General features: G+C 32.0%; 1 protein-coding gene and 1 non-coding gene across 4 annotated transcripts; both read left to right on the top strand.

Annotated features, from left to right (window-relative positions):
* Positions 1–9,026: 9,026 nt before the first annotated feature.
* LOC107961099 (phospholipid--sterol O-acyltransferase) lies at positions 9,027–17,804 on the top strand. 3 transcript variants are annotated; one of them, XM_016897338.2, is made up of 16 exons: positions 9,030–9,718; positions 10,344–10,479; positions 10,594–10,738; positions 11,625–11,794; positions 11,888–11,964; positions 12,794–13,007; positions 13,110–13,284; positions 14,117–14,216; positions 14,431–14,525; positions 14,737–14,788; positions 14,916–14,987; positions 15,300–15,465; positions 16,012–16,116; positions 16,190–16,274; positions 16,357–16,445; positions 17,373–17,804. In XM_016897338.2, the coding sequence occupies exons 1-15, from the start codon at positions 9,452–9,454 to the stop codon at positions 16,436–16,438; spliced, it is 1,941 nt and encodes a 646-aa protein (XP_016752827.1). In that variant the 5' UTR covers positions 9,030–9,451; the 3' UTR covers positions 16,439–16,445; positions 17,373–17,804. The 3 variants fall into 3 exon arrangements, 2 of the variants coding, with proteins under 2 accessions (XP_016752833.1, XP_016752827.1); XM_016897344.2 differs by lacking the exon at positions 16,357–16,445 and having other exon boundaries at positions 9,029–9,718; XR_005900063.1 differs by lacking the exons at positions 16,357–16,445; positions 17,373–17,804 and having other exon boundaries at positions 9,027–9,718; positions 16,022–16,116; positions 16,190–16,278.
* A 755-nt stretch (positions 17,805–18,559) lies between these two features.
* Positions 18,560–18,632, top strand: TRNAR-CCG (transfer RNA arginine (anticodon CCG)). Its single transcript has one exon. It is a non-coding gene; the product is annotated as a tRNA-Arg (tRNA).
* The last annotated feature ends 2,220 nt before the right edge of the window (positions 18,633–20,852 follow it).

Genomic DNA, 20,852 nt, shown 5'->3' with positions numbered 1-20,852 from the left:
TATACAGAAAAATAAATACTCATTAACCAAATTCAAGCGACGCTTACTTGATCTAATTTACTTTGTTGGGTCAATTTTTAAACTTCAAATATTTAACATCAACAATTTTCTCCTTACGTAAAATTTATGCTAAAAATTTAACTATGACAATCTCTCCATATCAATCTTCATTTTATAAGAAACTCTACCACCGAATATGAAAAATCTTTCAAAATGTTGGAAAAGATCGGACATGACAAGTAAAAAAATTTCTAATAAAAAGCATTTTTTTGAGAAGTTTTTAAAGATAATATTCATGTTTTGCCATGAAAAAGATGAGATCGATGTAAATTTTATTCCAGGATTTTTGGGTTTTCAAAACTCAATTTAATCGTTAATTTATTATTATTTTTTACAGAAAGTGATTTCTGGTGGCATGATAGGAGAGGGTGAAAACTCACCGTGTAGGACACATTATTTCCCTAAATTTCAAATAAAACAGCCTAAAACCTTAATTTTTTAAAACCGACATATATATATCTAATTTTTCAAAAAATGTCTTGATTTAATTTCAGATTTATTATAAATCATGGATTCATGGATAGGTTGGGTGAAATGTTATTGATTTTTATTAAAAATGGGATGCCCTATTAGATAGATTAAATCGAAATACAACCTGATATTTTTGTGATTAATGGAAGAATATTTGGGGATATTTTTATTTTTAAACAAAATGCAATTTACTCTAAAAATATATAAATAAATTTCTTTATTTTTTTGGATCACAATCAAATATTAAATTAAACTCGCATTTTTAAAAATTAAGATAATGATTTTAGACATCGAGAGGGTATTTAAGAAGAGAAGGAGAAAGAAACTCATTTTTTTGTGAAATTTTAGGGCAAATGTGGAAGGTGAGAAAAAATTGGGTTTCGTAATATGCTTAATATAACATTTGGTACTTGAATTTGACAATTTTTTATTAATTTGAGATATAATTTTATTGATTTTAATTTGTACACGAACTTACATTTTTTCCTAATTTGATACCTAAGTTTTTTTTTTATGTTGAATTTGATATTTAAACTTATCAAATATTATACAGATAATTGCAAAACACTAACAGTGTTATTTTTTTATAAGTAGATAAAAATAAAAAATATATGACTAACATATGATAAATGACATGGAATGATTACTTTTATTTGGTTTTTTTATATTATGCTAAACAATATGCTCAAATATTACTTTATATTGGGGCTGAGAATATTTTGATTGTTAATGGTAAGACTGATTTAAGAAGGACCACAAAGCTTTCAATTTCACAAAAAAATATTGTTGGTACTAAGGGGAATTTATGTCAAAAAACTATGCATTGAGTTATGCTTAATGAATTAAAATTGAATAAGAAAATAAAAGTTTCAGAAACTCAAAATAAAATAAATTCATTATTTTAAATTAATAAAATAAAAAAAATTTATATCACCTACTATAGATTAATTATTTTTGTAACCTCATAATAAAAATAACATTATTAGTACATTGGAATAATTTATATAACATTTGACAAGTTCAAGTACCTAATTGGACTAGAACAAAATATTAAGTACCAAACTAAGAAAAATTGTCAAGTTTATGTACTAAATTGGACCTAAAAAACATTTAAGTACCAAATCAAGCAAGTATAATGATTTATTTGGCCTTTCAACTTTAGAAAAAATTGTTTTAGCCCTCATTTAATTTTTTGTCTCTTTTAGCCTTTAACTTCCGTTTTTTGTCAAATTAATGTAAATTGGATGGAACATTTAATATTTCTTTATATTTTTTAATTTTTTAATCATTTTAATAAATTTTATAAAAAAATTTGAATTTTTGAATTTTTAAAAATTAATTGCTTATGTGGCAATATCAACAATATTAACACACGTTAACTTTTCCATCCATTTTGAGTTGATTTGACAAACAATACAAGTTTAAGGATTAAAAGCAATGAAAAATTAAATGATATCTTTTGTAAAATTAGAAGACCAAATAACTTATTATGTCAATTAGGAATAAGTGTCAAATTTAGGTACTAAAAAAATAAATATATTAAACCTTTATAATAAAATTAATGGGATAATTTCCTGAGACGTGCTTTTACGAATATTCTAAAAGGCTGTCGCACATTAAAACTACTATCCTTTGTCTTTTTTTAAATTAAGCTTTTCACGTTTTAATATTTCAAAATTTTTTTATGTTGAAATGTGTTCATTAAGATAGGAATGTTACAAAACAAAGACAAAGCTACTATATCCAGCTGCCTCAATCCAGGCAATATGAGAGACTAAAAAGATAAGACCATCAGAATGCCATTAATGCTAGAAAAATAAAATGAAATTAATCCTCTTGGGTACTAAAAAGCCAAACAAATCTGCAACTTGATGTGAAGATTCCTTTTAAAACAATAAATAAAAATTAGAAAATTTATTACGTATGTGTGTGGAAATTGTGTATTTACAATAAAAAAATATTTTTATAGTGTGCATAATGGAATTAAAATAGAGTTTTGGTTGATAGGTAAATTTAAAGTTTTACTAATTTTATTGGCATGGGTTTAAATCTCTTTCTATATGTATATTTTTTATTGTTTTTAGATAAAAGGCTAAAATACCATTGATTAATATAACTTATTTTAATTACGAAAGAATATTTTCATAATTTTTTTTAACCTAGTTGATGCTCGTTTGACTCGTAACACAACTTAGTCAATGACTTTATAGATACTAGAAATCCTATTACACGTGTATGCGTGTAGACGCCACAAATTTAGAACACGAGTGTATGTTTAAAAATAACATACAATTAGCATGGATTCGATTCCCACCATTTGCATATTTGTTGATTTTTTAAAATGAAAAGACTAAAATACCCTCAAAAAATATTATTTATTTTAATTACGGAAAGGTAGTCCTGTAATTTCCTAACCTAGTTGGTGTCCGATTAATTCGTGACACCAATTCAATCAGGAGTTTAAATAATAGTATAGATTAAAAAAATTAGGTTTACATTTAAACTACCACATTATGTCACACAACTAAAACTTTAATCTTGCAAACCATGCGGCCTTAAGTGATTTCTCTGCTTCAAATCCGCCTAAGTCAACCTAATTCTCATAGAGTGAGAATTCTCCTTAAAACTCTCTCAAGCACTTAAAAATAAAGTGGAAATAAATCAAAAAAAGAAAAGAACTTGAATTGAACAAAAGAGCCATAAGAAAGCAATGCACACAAAGTGTTTGAGTAAATGCTTTCAAATATATTATTTAACTCAAGAATGAAGTGAACTGATTACAAATGAAGGGAGAGGGCTTTATTTATAGTTGAGCTCTCCTAGATCCAACAGTACAGACTGAGTTAAATTAATGGCTGAAATTAGTGTCTATCTATAATATGAGAGTCTTAAGGGATTTAAACTCTATACAATATTTTATCCCTTAGGATTTACAATATTCACCATGGTAACTCTAGTTTTACTAGAATGTTCCATTAAGCTACCAAGGCTTTAAGTAGATGGACTTCTCCATGTGTTCCACAAACAGGCCAATTCAAGTGGATCAAATGAGTGATATTTAATCAATCAACCTCCATGGGATGTTCTATGTGTATTCTTCATGGGCTTTGATTTACAGCCTATAACATTCTCCCTCACCCATTCTCGCGATGCTCTTGTCACCTCCTCGGAATAATACTAATCTAACTCACCTCGGATCTACCACGATGCCTCAGTTGATTCCCAACCATTCTCTTTATTGGGTAGTTTTGCCCCTCGAAACATTTGCCTCAGTTTATGTCTTTGTCATCGTCTAACTCGAACTATTTCCCTTCTTTGTACATCTTGTTCACAAGAGCCCACTGTTTTTACTTGCCTCCATTGTGAATTGCCTCATTCGGGATCCCCTTGATCCTCACAAATAGGCTTTAACACACCAATATTGAATATCGAGTTAACCTTGAGTATTATCGCTGACTCTGGTTTGTCCTTTAGGAATATGTTTGAGATATATTGCTCGTAGCATTTACTTGATCTAGCTGTCCAGTTTGCATCACCATTTTCCTCCCAAAGTTTGATGCACAAACCACCTCTCTCATAAGTTGTAGCCCAACTGATAACTTAACAGGTTTCACATCGGTTTGTCGTGCTTTTAGCATTTCCAAGGGGCTTTCATAGCACTTCGATCTACTAACTCAATGTTCTTGCCACAATGAACATTCTTGGCTAGTTGAATTGCTGACAATACATTGGTTCCACTTTCTCATCACGACTCACCGGCACAATGCATTGTTGTTAACGAGTATCTAAGATGCAAATACAATTAGCAAAAGGAATCAAAAGAGTATTAACATGATCAAGGAAATTCAAACCAAACATGAAGTTGTAATCATCTAAATAAATTACCTTAAAGTCTTCATTGTCTTTCCACTCACCGATATGTAGCTCAACTTCTTGTGCTACTCTCATAGTTGAGACCTCTTTAGAATTAAAGTCTTAATATTCTTATTCAATTTTCTAACTAAGAGAACAAGTTTACCTATATCTTTCTTCAATGTAAACAAATTAAAATCCCCTGTATCAACAAGAACATTTCTCCTTTTTCCTATGATGTTGATGTCCACAAACATCAACATTTTCTACTTGTGATCCCTCTTTGCTTTAGCATAATTGAGTGTCATTGACCCATGCTTTAATATCATTTCCTCATCAGGCTCCACTTCATCTTCTTTACCGATTATGAATAGCTTGGATCGCTGTTTGGGCAGTCTCGAACCCTATGCAGACCACTACATAAGAAACATTTTACTAGCTCTTTCTATTTTTTGTTGGATTTCCACTTCTTATTATTTGGTTTCTCATTACCACCATTTCCACCATTGCCATTTTTAGTTTCTATTTCTTCATCTCCCCCACCGTTACCCTTCTCCTTAGACTTGGAAGACTCAAACTTGTATTTCATTACAACAAGCTTGATTAAGGACTCCACTACGGTCATGGCTTTGGTAAGTTCTTTGACTCCTAGATGTTGCAACTCTTACTTTGCCTAAGGATTCAGCCTATCCACATTATTCTCACCCAAATCGAAAATTTGGAGCACAATTCACTAAACTATTGCATATACTCCCTAATTGTGCCTTATTGCGTAAGTCGATGCAACTTAGCTCAAGTCTCATCCTCGACATACTCTAGTATAACTACCCATTGAATTCACTTTGAAACTCCTTCTAAGTCCAAATAATGATACCACATCGTCTTTCATCTGTGGACCTACGATGCCACCATAATAGAGCGACATCAGTAAAATTCATAGTAGTAGTATTTACCTTAGTAGCATTATCCATGATACCTTTGGCACAAAAGTATTGTTCCATTCCCCACAATAAGTTGTCCACATCTTTTGCATGCCTCGTTCCATTGAGCTCTTTTAGCTCAGGGATATCTACCTTAGGCTTGTGTGTCGTAAACAACACCCTATTAACCAAAGCAGCTTTGCAGATAACGAGCTCTCCTTGAGCTCTTCAATTTGTTCCTTCAAGGATGACACCATGGTCAGCCTTGAGAGCATCATTCTTCTTAGTCAACTTACACACAGCGATATTGAGAACCCATTGCATCACATCTACATTAACACTGAGGGTCTCTGCCACTTGCCCTTTGAGTTGATTTTGCCTCGATTTTAGATCTGTAATGCACCCCTCAACTTCTTCAAGGGTCTCCCTCACATCACCCATGGATCCCTCAAGTTTGGCAACCCTACTATCTAAAGTTAACATTATATTCCTCAATCTAATATCTTTCTTACCTTCCCCACACCGGTTTCTTTAAGCTTAACCTGCTTATATACTTCTTTCATCATCTTAACCGACATCTTTGAACCTTAGCTCTAATACCAACTGTCACGAGGCTAAAACTTTAGTCTTATATTTCGCGCAGCCTTAGGCAAATTCTCTACTTCAAATCCACCTAAGTTAACCTAACTCTCTTAAAGTGAGACTTCTCTCAAAAATTCTCTAAGACACCAAAAATAAAGTGGAAGCAATTCAAAAGAGAAAAGGTCTTAAATTGAATAGAAAAGCCACAAGAAAGCAATGCACGCAAGATGTTTGAGTAAATGCACTCAAATATATTCTTTAACTCAATAATGAAGTGAAATGATTACAAATAAAGGGGGAGGGCTCTATTTATAGTCAGATTTCTTAGATCCAACGGTTCAGATTGAGTTACATTAACGGCTGAGATTAGTGTCTATCTACAAGATTAAAGTCCAAAGGGATTTAAACTCTATACAATCTTATCCCTTAGGATATACAGTATTCACCATGATAACTCTAGTTTTACTAGAGTGTTCCACTAAGCCACCAAGACTTTAATCTCTATGTGTTCCACGAATCAGGTCAGTTCAAGTGGGTCAAATGAGTCTCATTTAAATAGTAGACCTCCATGGAACATTATTTGTGCATTGGTCATAGACTTTGACCTGCGGCCCGTGACAGTTACACGCTCAAACTATGTGTTACCCATTTTTTTCTTAACTTTTACAATTATGTCATTTTCTTTATTTTGAATTCATAAATATTAACTATTATTTTTACAACTTTTCTTTTTATGTAAGAGCAAATTTTGAACATAGTAAGAAATGAAATTATCATATTTTTAAAATAATTGTATCATATTATGTTTTTTTGTTATGAATAAACTATAGCGTTAGTTATGATTGCCTAATATTGAAAATTTGTGGTTAGTTTTTAATCTTTAAAAGAATCATATGATCAAATAGATACATAATATATTCATAATGGATTACCAGAAATAAAAAATAAAAACTCAAAATTGCAATGTGCTTTGTCTACGGGTAGCTCTGGTCGTTAAAAATAATAGTGTATTATTTGCAACGTGATTTCTGTAAGGGTTGCCTCAATTATTAGATATTATAATTATTAAATATTTTTAAGGTAATACTTCATTAAAATATATGGTAACTAATATTAGAAACAATTTAGTGAAAAATCAAGAAAATATATTAAGTTTTAAAAAAATTCTTTCAAATATATTGTTTTAAAAATGTTAAGTTAATTAAAAATTGTAATAAAATATTTTTATTTTAAAAAATAAAAGATTCAAGGGAAAAAGATAAAATTGTCATGAGTTCGAACGCGTTAAAGTGTATTATCCTCTTATTTAAGGGTTAATGAGAGTTATGAGTAGTTCTAGACATTGTATCAAAAAATAAAAATTAGGAATTGTGATACTACACTTATATGAAATGAAGTGAATAAAAAAAAATATTTACAAAAATTGAAATTTAAAAAAGGAAAAAGAGTTGGCCGGAATCTAGAAAAGCTCACAAGCTTTGGATTTTCCGATTAATTGAAGAACGAAGGTGGAGAAAATAACTTTTTATAAGGTTTCTTTTTTGTGAAAATGTAAAATAAATAATAAAAATTTAATTTGGTACATGTGTTTGAATTTGTCAAAAGTTGTACATTTTTATATTCAGAGATAACGATGTTAACTTATTAGTATTTAGTTCGGGTTTTACTGTGAATTTGGTAAAGTTAATTGTTAATATTATTAGGTTTGAATTTTCGTGATTTTGTTAATAGAATAAATTTAGTGTTAATTATGAATTTGTTTAATTTTATGTTTTGTTTGTTAAATAGAGTTTCATATTAGGGTCAATTTGATGAAAGTATTATCCGTTAATTATAAATTTTCATTAAATCACCCTTAAAACCTAATTAAACACTAGTTAACACAATTACTTTCAAGCAACAAAATTCATAAATTTTACTAAGTACATGTATCACATTTGACAAAAAAACCCGAACACCACATTAAAAAAGTGCTAAATTTTGGTATCAAATAATACATTAAGTCTTAATTTTATGACATTATATATGTTATGTATATAGATTCTAAAATTATTATAACATAATATTTTAAAATTAATACATTAATAAAAATATATAAAGTTATAGCTTATCATATTTAATATAAAATAGTACATTAATCAAATTTAGAAATTATTTAAAATAATTTTTATAAAAAATATACTTAGTGATAAAATAATGAGATAATGTTTGTACTTAAAAGGAAAATTAATATATTAATATAAGCATACTATTTAAACTTTCCTATCAATAATTTTCAAACAACATTATATAATTAGTAAAATATGCTTTTAGATAATTTTATATTATGTGAATCAAATAACAGAGTTCACTTTAAACCAGATGAATCAAATAGGATAATGTACTAAAATATTTACTGATATCTTAAACAATATTATGTTCTGATAATTTTATATTTTGTGAGCCAAATATACTTTTCAAATAAATTTTATAATTTGATAATTGAATAATCAAAATATGTATTAAAATATTAAAGCTCAACTAGGATCTCGAGCTACTTGAATCAAGTATTAAAATGTTCAAATTCAATTATTCGATAGTCTGAATTCCTTGACTGAATTCGACAATGTTATAACTTGTGAAAACAGAGATGCAAAATTCATTTCTCATCGTGGTGTGGAGCTTCGTCTTGAAGTTGAGGCCGATGACACAAATGGACGGTCGGAATTTGATTAACATATGTAGTTAATTTCATTAAATATTCTCAAATTATTATTCGAGTCTTAAAATAGTATCTAAAATTTAAAATATTTTAGTTGGGTCTTTAAAATTTAAAATAAATTGATTTGTAGTATATTTAAAATATATGAATCAGATTGTAAACATACATTTGGATCTAATATATTTTTAATGTCATACGTACATATGTGCCTGTAGCTTTATTAATGTGTTTTAAATATGTTACTATAGATCTAAATTGACATTTAGCATTTAAATTGACGATCAAATTAATGAAAAGACTTAATTAATACAATATTAATATTTTAAGGATTCAAATAAAATGTTTAAAATTTTAGAATCGATTTAAATTATGAGTTAGAAGACGAGTGTTGTGAAACCCTAGTTTCTTGAAAGCACATTAAATTTAATTACATTTGGAGTCAAATCAGATCTTTCTTATTGTATTTGAGATGTTACTTAATTTCCTTTTGGCTCGTGCCATTCAAATCTTGCGAAGAAAATGAAAGCTGACTCAAAGATTCGAGGAAATGGAAGACTGTTGCTTTGATCTTTGAGACGTCGTTTTCCGCCGTTTCCGGCGTCGATGGACGGATCTCAGCTTCGGATTCTTCGTTGCTTCGAAAACTTCAGTTCCTTCCTTTTGGCGCCACGGAATGTTGTTAGTTAAAAGCGAGACGCCGCCGTTTCACTATTTGTTTATTTTTCAATTTTTTTTTTTTACAAAATATTGAAAAACCAATTTGATTTCAACGTGTTTGTTATTATTTTTTAATTCCCCCAATGGAAGTTGAAAAGTCAGCCATCACACACTCTGTAAACATTTTAATGGCTGCTAGGCCCAGGCAATGACTAATGACAGAGAAACAAAGAAATCAATCATGGGCGGAGACGAACGAGAGCACCGCCGTTTAGCGATGACACTGGCCGCGGTTCTATTATTGGGAGCATTTCAACTCGGTGAAGGAGAGTTAAAAGGAAATTATTCAAAGCTATCGGGGATAATAATCCCTGGATTCGCTTCAACTCAGTTGAGAGCTTGGTCCATTCTCGACTGCCCTTACTCTCCTCTCGATTTCAATCCCCTCGACCTGGTTTGGCTCGACACTACTAAAGTAAGGATTCCCCCTACTTTTGGTCTTCTTATCGCCGTTTTATTCAATCTTCTTTGTCGTTTTAATCTACAGTTTATTCCCTCGTGTTTCTGTTATGCTTATATTCTGTCTGGTTCTTGGATTAAACAAACAAAATAGTTAGAAAAAAGTAAAAGTTTGGTTGATTAATAGAGATAGCAGAATCAAATTGTCTTTTAACTTTCTTTTTGAATATTATATGTACATATATTCCTGTTTAACCTTTTTTCTATTTCTTGTATCTTGGTTTTATTTGCTCGTGCATGGGATTTTAGGATGTATTATAGGTTTTAAGAAGTTGAATTTGAGTTTTTTTTTGATAAAGCTTATGTACGTCTTGGCCTTGGTTAACAGTGAAGGATGTTATCGACTAGGAATTTAGTAGATAAATGCTAAGTGTGGGATGCGGTATGTGCCCGACCTGGATACACTCAATTTTATCTAACTTCTTTTGCATATATCATGCTCCTATATCCATATCCGAATAAGTTTTGGACATGGTTACTTCGGGAAAAATGAAGAGTTGGGAGTAACATAGGTTGTATCGTGTGGTGAATAGTTGGTTGTTTTCAATATACTAAGATTGTTACGCTTCTTTGATCTGCAGCTCCTCTCAGCTGTAAATTGTTGGCTTAAGTGTATGTTACTTGATCCGTACAACCAAACTGATCATCCAGAATGTAAGTCACGTCCTGATAGTGGTCTTTCTGCTATTACTGAACTTGATCCAGGTTACATTACAGGTATTCTTCTCTCTTTTTTTTTTCTTTCTAATATACACTTTCTGTGATTCGAAAACGTATTTCAAGTGGCTGCAAAATGCTTCATGTTTAACTAAAATTTCTCTGTGGCCACAGGCCCTCTTTCTTCAGTGTGGAAAGAATGGGTTAAGTGGTGCATTGAATTTGGTATTGAGGCTAATGGAATTATAGCTGCCCCATACGATTGGAGATTGTCACCATCAATGCTTGAGGAGCGAGACCTTTACTTTTACAAGTTAAAGTATGCATATTTCCTGGTTCATTCTATTTTTACTACCTCTGATGCATGTAGCCAAATATATTTCTATTTATTTGCAGTAACTAATCTTTTGGTACATCATGGATGCATTCTTCATAACTGAAAGTAAATATGTTTATTCCTCTTGAAACATCTATTTCTGACAAGATTTTGCTGAATATATATTGTCAATAATGATTGGACAGCATGAAGGACCTTAAGATTCTTAATTCTAATAAGAGTATTTTCATCATCTTGGAGACTGAAGTTATGATTCTGAAATTGTATAAGTGGAATTGCATTTGTTTGTTTAAATGCTTGGATCCAGTGCTATGTTCTGATAACCAAAAGAGACCTAAATTACATGATTTCTGCAAATCTGAATTGTGATGCCTCTTTTTTAGTAACTTCCAAAGACACGCTACTTTTCTGGTCATTGGTCTGAAAGTTGATTTTGATGTATCATTTCTTTTATTTTGTTGATAGTGTATAATTTAGTTATAGTTGCTTTTCGTCTAAATCCAAGTCAGAGAAAATTGTTGCGCTATAGATGCTTATATGTGAGGCATAATATATATATATATTGGGTTGTGCTCTGCAATTTTTTATTTCTCTATGCACCCAACATAAGAATCCAACTCCAGATTTCTCAAGACTTGAACCCTAGAGTCGTATATTGGGCTGGGTGCTACTCTGCCACTTTTAACCACAGGATACATTGAATGTGCATTGTTGTAGATGTTCATAAGTTGAATTTTCATGATTTCTTATTGATGGTAAGCTAAATTAACATAATAGTTACAGATTTCCAACTGATTATTATGCTTTATTGCAATATTGTGACAATGGAGTTAGGCTATTTTAATCAGTGTGCTAGTTCTGGTTGTAGGCAGACATTTGAAACTGCTCTTAAACTTCGAGGGGGCCCATCAATTGTGTTTGCTCATTCATTGGGTAATAATGTCTTCCGTTACTTTTTGGAGTGGTTAAAGCTAGAAATTGCACCAAAACAGTACATCCAATGGTTGGATGATCATATTTATGCTTTTTTTGCTGTCGGTATGATCCTCTGCATAAAATCCTCTATGTTTTTCCTGGAATAGTCATGTTTTCCCTTTCTTGGGTTTCACTTGTTATTCTTTTTCCTTCTAGGAGCTCCTCTTCTTGGTTCAACTGAGACGGTCAAAGGAATGCTTTCTGGAAACACATTTGGCCTTCCTGTTTCTGAGGTTGCATTCTACTTTTTATCAATCTTAAAACTAAGTTCCTGCATGAACTTCTTTAACAGCTTTTGTTTAAATGTTCAAGTGGAAAGCAGCTTACCTTTGTTATGGTTCCTTTTCAATTAAACAGCTAATATATGAGCATGCATATGTAACAGTAATGGATATTCAATACAGAACTATAGATATTTGTGCCTTGGAGAATATCATAAAACATAACACTCCAAGCTGTTATTCTCTTCCATCTATTCTTGATTTTTGGCTCTGGAGTATATCATACAGCTTTTTGAAACTAGTCCCCTTTATGGAAATAGCATATGAAGATTAAACTTATGGTAGAACCTTGTAACAAATTAATCTGCTGTCACATTCAATGATAGGTAATTGTAGGCGGCTTTTGTAGAAAACATATTAGATTTCCAATGGGATACATGCTGTTGAAGTCTTAAAACCACCTGAATGATTTCCCATGATTCCATGAAACAGGTCTAGTAATGCAATATGGAAAAATTTGATTCAATAGTACCAGAGAAAATTCAAGATGTTAAAAACATTTATGCTGAACAGTTAAGTTATTGATGTTCCTTACAGCACATGTAGGAGTAGCAAATTGGCAACAGAATTCCTTAATTTCTTTGCAAGTCCTGATGTCCTCAATATTGTATAACTCTTCTTCGATTGAATCAAATTAACTTGCACTACTGGGATGGAATCTATATCAATTTACTGCTGTTACTGACTTCCATTGGTTCCTAAAATGTAGGAATTAAAAATATTTGTTATATCATGGTGCACTTTTAACATATATTTACTTTATATTTTGGCAAGGTATCAGGGAACTGCTCGGTTGATGTTCAATTCATTTGGTTCTTCATTATGGATGATGCCATTTTCAAAGTATTGTAGGGCAGATGCCATGTATTTGAAGCATTTTTCTGGGGGAATCAGGAAGGGGCCCAATACCTATCAATGTGAGCAAAAGGAATTTCAGTCAAATTACTCTGGTTTTTCAACTAATATAATCAACATTGAAATACCTTCAACCCGTGGTAAGGCTTTGGAATAAATTATTCTTTTATTTATTTATTTATTTGTTTTTATGACATGTAGGTAATTGCTATAAAGCTCACAGCAATCTCTTTTATTAACAGGGATTGACGCCTATCCATCAGTTTCAGAGTTTTCCCAGACCAACTACTCTAGCATGGAATGTGGACTCCCAACACAGTTGTCATTTTCAGCTCGTGAAATATCAGATGGGACCTTTTTCAAAGCAATAGAGGATTATGATTCAGATAGCAAGAGGACCTTGCACCAGCTGAAGAAGTGGGTATTCTTACAACTTTATGCCATTTGAGAAAATTATGATTTACCTTTTTCTAGGTCATTATTTGGTGATATAGACGTAATTGATTGTAAGAATGATGTTTGTCAACTTTATTGCCTGTTGTGAACATTTCATAATAGAAGCCTTATAACTCTAGTTGTTGGGTCTTAAATCTTCTTTCAGCATAAATTTTACTTAAATGGCACCTAATGTATCATGCATGCAGTCCCATGTTGTAGGTGCTAGTTTTGATATATGAAGTGGCTTTTCATCCCAAATCTCGTTATTGAGTCTTGAGCTGCATTTTTGCTTTAAAAGATCATGTGGAGCTACAGAAGAAGTGTTTAGGCATGGTTTAAATATATTTTATACTAGCTATGATACTTTCAAATAATCTAACAATCTCTGATATCTTCTTAATGTTTGTCGATTGTTGACATACTAATACTAAGTGATTTCATCTTGAAGACTCATGAATCACGTGTACTAATTAAAATTATATGGAGATGCGATGATTGTGGTTTTTTCATGGAACTATCACATAAGCAGGCTTGACAGTTGTCATAAGTTATTAATGTTAAATGGATTTTCATCAATTCCCATCTGCTTGCACTGAAGACCAGTCAAGATGCTTTCAACATGTTTTCTTTCAGAGTCTCTGGTTGTTTCTCATTGTTGGCTGATACTTGACAAACTGAAATTTCTATTTTTAATTGTAATTTATCATAGTACTTTTGAATAATGATTTTCCTGGAAGTTTAATTAATACAAACCATGTAACTTAGACTTCTTTATTTTGACTAGTCTTTATTTCTATGTTGTATTTTTCAGGTCATATCATGATGATCCTGTTCTGAATCCTCTTACACCATGGGATAGACCACCTATTAAGAATGTTTTCTGTATCTATGGAGTAGATTCTAGGACCGAGGTATGGTTAAATTTTGAATATAAATTCCAATTATCTTGTTCATGTTTGAGACTATTGTCATGCATTAGGAAGCCCTTAAGAGCTGTTTGAATAACTTACAAAAAGGGAATACCACTATAGTTGTTACACATCGTTATTGCTTTTCTATTACTTATTGTGGTTAATTTTTATGATGATTTTATGATGATATCGTGCTGAATGATACTGCAAGCAGGTTGGTTATTATTTTGCACCAAGCGGCAAACCTTACCCTGATAATTGGATAATTACTGATGTCATCTATGAAATTGAAGGATCACTGGTCTCGCGGTAAGCATCATCCACACTGGATCAGTTAATCTGTTTAACTGCATTTATGCCTAAATCATATCTCTTCCCTATGTTTAGAACTAAAACAGCTCTAATAGTAACTATTATTTGTTGTAAACATGGTAAAGCAGTGGCTGCAGTAATAAACATTGAAAAATGATTTGATCTCATTAGATTCTACTTTTAAATAGCGTAGCACTTCTTCTTGTAGGTCAGGGAATCAGGTTGAAGGAAATCCAGGACCTGCAAGTGGAGATGAGACAGTGAGCTCAGTAACCCTTATATCATTCTATTTCATTCTTCAAATGCATCAAGAATCTTTGTTACTGGATTACAGTCACTGATCTGCGTTTTGTAGTTACCGGTCTAACACTTACATAATTGTGACAGGTACCATATCATTCCCTATCTTGGTGCAAGACCTGGCTTGGGCCCAGAGTGAACATAACAAGAGCTCCACAGGTATTCTTGGTCAAATGCAAGTGCCTTGATATGTTTATTATGATGATGATATTGAAAAGCTTTGAATCTTCTGGATATTTAACACATCATATATATCAGATTGCCTTTTTTTTTTTTGTGGTTAGTTTTCAATCCTTTTATATAATAAAATAGAGTATCTCATTCGTGCAGCAAATAGGTAAAACATATGAACACTATCCATCTGATATAATAAAAAGGAGTATTGTCTGCTATGGTTTTGTAATCCATATCTGAAATATGACATAACTATTGGGAGTTTGAAATAGTAAAACTTTCTCATGCATATTGTAGTCGGAGCATGATGGGTCAGATGTACAAGTGGAGTTGAATGTTGAGCATCATGATGAAGATGTAGTCCCCAACATGACAAGGTCACCTAGAGTCAAATACATAACTTACTATGAAGACTCGGAAAGCATTCCAGGAAAGAGGACAGCAGTTTGGGAGCTTGATAAAGGTGGGTGACAATACCTTTAATGCTTTTCTCAGTAAATGGCTTATAAAGTAGTACGATTTCAAATCATGTTGAACTTAATTGCATTGCTACTATGCTTTTTAAGAATCTTAAATAGCCCAGCTTTATGGTTGTTGTGGTTATGTGCTGCTATCCAGTTAGGGATTTTAATGAAAGTGGTTCTCTATGGTTTTGGATAAATTTCTTTCAGCTGATTTACTTCCAGCATAATCTATAAAAATCAGAGTGATGTTAATTAGGGAGCTCCTCTTTCAGATTCTTGCTAAAGGACAATCAAATAATTCAAAAGCTTGTCTATCATTCATGGTTTAGCTGCTTAGCTTGTTTACTTTGCATTCTCCGTATCTCTATGTTGAGGAGCGTTATTTAAACCATTTTTAAAATGTGTTCTCCATATTAAGTTGCATTCTTTCAATTTTTCCTTATTTTCTTTTACAAGAAAATTGAGTTAACAATGCCAACTAATGTTCTTTGACATCAACCTTCTTATCATTACAAGTGGGTAAAACTGATATCATCTTCATGTAGCAAATCACAGGAACATCGTTAGATCACCAGCTCTAATGCGAGAGTTATGGCTCCAGATTTGGCATGATATTCATGCTGATTCACCATCCAAATTTGTTTCAAAAGGTAGAACATGGTTTACTGTTTTACTTTTCTCAAAGATTAATTTGAGTTTTACTCATTATAACAATGCTGATAGCTAAGCGAGGGCCCCTGAGGGATGATGATTGTTACTGGGACTACGGAAAAGCTCGATGTGCATGGCCTGAATACTGTGAATACAGGTTCCATTTTTTATTTTATTTTTGGCTCTTCCTCCTGTTCCCAAGTTATATTAAGATTTTCACCTGATGTATGGTGATGTAGGTATGTCTTTGGTGATGTTCATTTGGGACAGAGCTGTAGGTTAAGGAATTCTTCAGCCGATGCACTCTTGCATTATGTATAGAATAAAGGTTGACTAATCTCTTGTTTCTTCTCCATCTAACTAAAACGTAAATTGGTCTCTAGGCTTGAGAATAAATTGCAAATGGCAGAATCAGGAAATACAAACGGATTCACCGCTTCAGTTCTACTATGTTTACTACTAACTGATGCTCTCCTATATTGCTATGGTTCCCTCTTTGACAGTACTAATTGTTTATGATGTGCTTTGACTCGGTCACCTTTATTGCTATATTTTTGCCTTCAGCTCAAGTTCACATGCTTCCTGTTGAGGAAAATTTGGATCCACAGTTTGATAACTTTGTTAATATTACTTTACTCTTCACTTGATTTAGAGTTGGCATACAAAAGTGATTTACTTTACCATTATCATATAAGTTCAAATGAAAGGTTGAAACATGCTGGTTATTCAATGTTCTCATATATACATTTTTTGTTTCAAATTGTTGATAACTTTATTAGTGTAGTTTCTTATTCCAAAAGCCACATAAAGAAGTAAACATATACATAGTCATGGAATCCCCAGATGCAGTGACTATCGTATCTGTCTTTTCGCACTGTATATCATACTCTGGTTCTTCATTCTTTTAAAGTATTTGTGCCTAACACATATTCAAACATAAATATAGGAATATGATCTTAGGACCTTCCAAATACATGAAAGAATTAAAATATACACATACCAAGCACATGCTTGTATTTGACACAAACACCTGAATCAACGTAACATAAATTTGCATATTCCCTTGTGTTATCACATGACATCATTCTGCCTCATTTTTTGTGAAAATTCTGTATCTAAATATCTTCAGTTCTTCTGTTACGCTCATTGAAAACTCCGAGTATTAAATTACATAGCAATTTGGGAAATGGGTGGTGATCTTTATTATTTATCGATTCTGCTGTTGAATCTTATCTTTTAATTTTTGTTGCCACAGGTGTTCATCTGTAACCCCATAAGCTTTTTCTGACATTACCGGGCATTACAAACAAATCAAGGAGCTGCATCTCCAACAAATTTATTTTTTCGGTTGGTGTCCTGACATTCTTTCATATATCATGCAGAGTTCTTCCTTGGGTCCCTCTTAGCTTTACAGGGTAACATCAATACCAAATAGTCTCACCTTTGCAATTCATACAACACATTTTTAGCCAATTCTTTGCTGTTAAACTTCTAAATCCCATAGGCTGGAGAACAATAAACAAACCATTATTTTCATTAGTATCGGTGTAGGCAACGGAAGACTATGAATTCCTATAGAACTTACAGATGGTATTCATCCACCAGTTCAGCTTCAGATTTTGTTCATGGAGTATTAAATCAAACATGGGTAGACGTGAATTTAGAATTTGAAATATATCTTGTAAAAGATGCTTCATTGATCTTTATACATTGACATCATCAACCTCTTTTCTATGGGAAAAAAAAATGGTGTACACCCTTTTGTCTTAGAGATTTAAACAATTTTGGGATTATACATGAAAAGTTATTGAATATTTTAACAATCAAGTACTTAAAATTCCTTTTTAGAGGGTTTATATACATATATTTGAAAGTGGGGGAAAAGTATTTTAAAGAAGATGGTAAATCTGGATAATATAATTACATGTATATGTTTGTAGTCCCCATTGCCTTGTACTGTCAAGTTGTATAGTTTAATTGGATATTTAACTAGAAATCAACTAACACTGCAATGATGATAACCAAACAAATAATAATAACGTTTAAATGAATTGAACATGTTTGAATTGATCAAATAATAAAAGTCCAAGTACTTCATAATTCAATGATTTTCCTCTTGGAAGTGCTTTAAAAAATGAGATTCCCCCTTTTACATTATTATTCTATTGAGTTTTTAAATTTCATAAATAGTAGTTATTTGGATTGCTTTGACGGACGCATAGACCTTGTTCGAAAATGACTTAAATAAAAATAGGAGTTTACGAACTGTTAATTAAAAATAGGAGTTTAATTAAAAAATGTATTTTTTAGTTATATTTGAACCTCGTGTCTTAATATGGGCTAATATAGATTCTAAACCTGAGTATCTTGGCAAAAATATGTATGGGCAATGGCCTGTATTATATTAAATAATAAATTGCTTTGTATCCCGTAGAACAAAAGGTTCGCGTGGCCTAATGGATAAGGCGCTCGCCTCCGGAGCGGGAGATTGTGGGTTCGAGTCCCACCGTGAACGATATCCATTTTTAGGATTTTGCTTGATTTTGTGATTTTCTCGGATACGGCAGCAGCTTATTTGGCGGCAATTTAAATCTCAAAAGTAAAAAATTTGATTCCAGTAAAAAATTTAAATCTCAAGTTGTATAGTAATAAATAAGCTAGATTTCTGTACTTGACATCAAAGATCAATTAATTATAATTTTTATTTTAAATATAATAATTTTGAAATTTTATTTTAAATAATAATAATTGTGAAACTTTAGTACCATTTACAAAGGTTAGGTCTTAGATTTTTGAGTATCTATATTCGAGTCTCATCAAACATAAGTGTTATTTGTGAGTTTTTAATTTCCTTAATATGTGTGAGTTTTAATTTGGAAGGTTAATTTTAGTTCGAGTGATTCTAGTTCTTAGTCTTTTTATGTTTAATATTGTTTAATTTTACATATATTTGTGATTGAATTATGATTAACTTTATTTTTGGTTATTAACTCTTAAAAAATAATGATATTTAAAATAATTAATTAATTATTTTTTAAAAAAATCTAAAAAAAGGTTAGAAAGATAAAACTAACTATTCATGGGGATAATAAAAATAATTTAAAACGTGAGGAAATGTCTGCCTTGTGGCACGAATTATGGTTGGTCTGAGGTTTTATTAGGGTTCGGCAATCAACAGAAGGTAGATCTCAAATCTGGGAGTGATTATGGCTAATATTCATGCGGTAGGAGCAGATTTGGCGAATCTACAAATAATGGATGAAGAGGAGGACCCTTTGGTGCTGGGTGGAGAAGAAATTTCTGACGAATTTGTGTATGAGTTATGTCTAGTAGGGAAAGTACTTGCAGAGAGTATTGTGAATTTTCCATCACTAAAGAATACGCTGGTAGATTTATGACATCCATTAAGAGGGGTGATGATCACGGAGATGGAGGACAAGCGCACCTTATTTCGCTTCTATAGTGAAGTTGATCTTAAGCGGGTCATTGACGATATGCCATGGTTTTTTAACCGACACCTGATAATCTTTCATAAAGTAGTAAAGGGTAAGGATCTAGCAACAGTCTCATATGGGCTACAGTTTTTTGGGTACAGATTCATAATTTACTGGCTGGTTTCATGTCAGAAGGAATGACAAGACAATTAGGGAATTTTATTGGCAATTTTATAGAGTATGATGCGTCATTGATTACAAAGGGGATGAGTAAATATATGCGGATATAAGTTTTATTGGATGTTCGGAGCCCGTTTAAATGGAAGAAAAAGATAAGTATTGGGAAAAACCAATTCACATATGCTTTATTCCAATATGAAAAATTGTCATTATTTTATTTTTTATGTGGTCGTCTTGGGCATGAAGAAAGTTTTTGCTCAGTACGATTAACATTGAGCGATCAGCAAGTAGATTTTGGATGGGATATATCCCTACGGGCAACACCAAGGAGGGGAGGACAAGTAGTCACTAAATGGTTACGAGAGGAGATTGATAATGAAAAATGGGCAAGAGTGGATATAGATGGGAAGAAAACAGTAAGAAGATTCGGTAGTGATGTTACCAATCAAAAAGAAAATATTGGAACACTGGATTGCAGGGAAGTTCACTGCGATATTCAATAAAACCAGCTGAGTGGAGGATAGAGAACAATAGGGGAAAATTTGAGGGAGGGGGAAAGGAAACAAATTTGGAAGATATGTCTCTAGAAGTTGTGGACGGAAAGAAAAGGCAGAGATATAATATAGAAAAGGAAGGATCTGATAATAGAAAGGAAGTAACAGAGGAAGGATTGAAAAATGCATTATCGGCGGCCGCTATCAAGCTGGCCGACAGGGCACAATGAAAATATTGAGTTGGAATGTTCGTGGCTTGGGGCAGTCACGAACAGTAAATCGTCTCAAAAACAAAGTGAGACACATTCAGCCCCAAATTTTGTTTCTAATGGAAACAAAGGTTGATAGAAGAAGGATGGAGAAAATAAGGAGGAAGTGTGGATTTGATTATGGCATTGATGTGGATGCGGAGGGCACAAGAGGGGGACTATCATTAGGCTGGAGAGATGGTATGAATCTAACATTGAAAAGTTTTTCGAAATCACATATTGATGTGGAGGTAGATGAATGAGATGGATGTATGGAGATTTACGGGATTCTACGGAGCGTCAGTGGAGATTAATTGCAAAGAATCATGGAATTTATTACGATATCTGAAGCGGATAAGTGACAAGCCGTGGATAGTTT

Source organism: Gossypium hirsutum, chromosome A08 (assembly GCF_007990345.1).
Source record: "Gossypium hirsutum isolate 1008001.06 chromosome A08, Gossypium_hirsutum_v2.1, whole genome shotgun sequence".
NCBI lineage: Eukaryota > Viridiplantae > Streptophyta > Magnoliopsida > Malvales > Malvaceae > Gossypium > Gossypium hirsutum.
This window is presented reverse-complemented; position numbering and strand designations above follow the sequence as displayed.

Coding starts and splice junctions, on each gene's coding strand:
- LOC107961099 (XM_016897338.2), top strand. CDS start 9,452: ATGACTAATGACAGAGAAACAAAGAAATCAATCATGGGCGGAGACGAA. Junction 11,795..11,887: donor TTATGCTTTTTTTGCTGTCG/GTATGATCCTCT, acceptor TTTTCCTTCTAG/GAGCTCCTCTTCTTGGTTCA. Junction 14,988..15,299: donor ACATAACAAGAGCTCCACAG/GTATTCTTGGTC, acceptor TGCATATTGTAG/TCGGAGCATGATGGGTCAGA.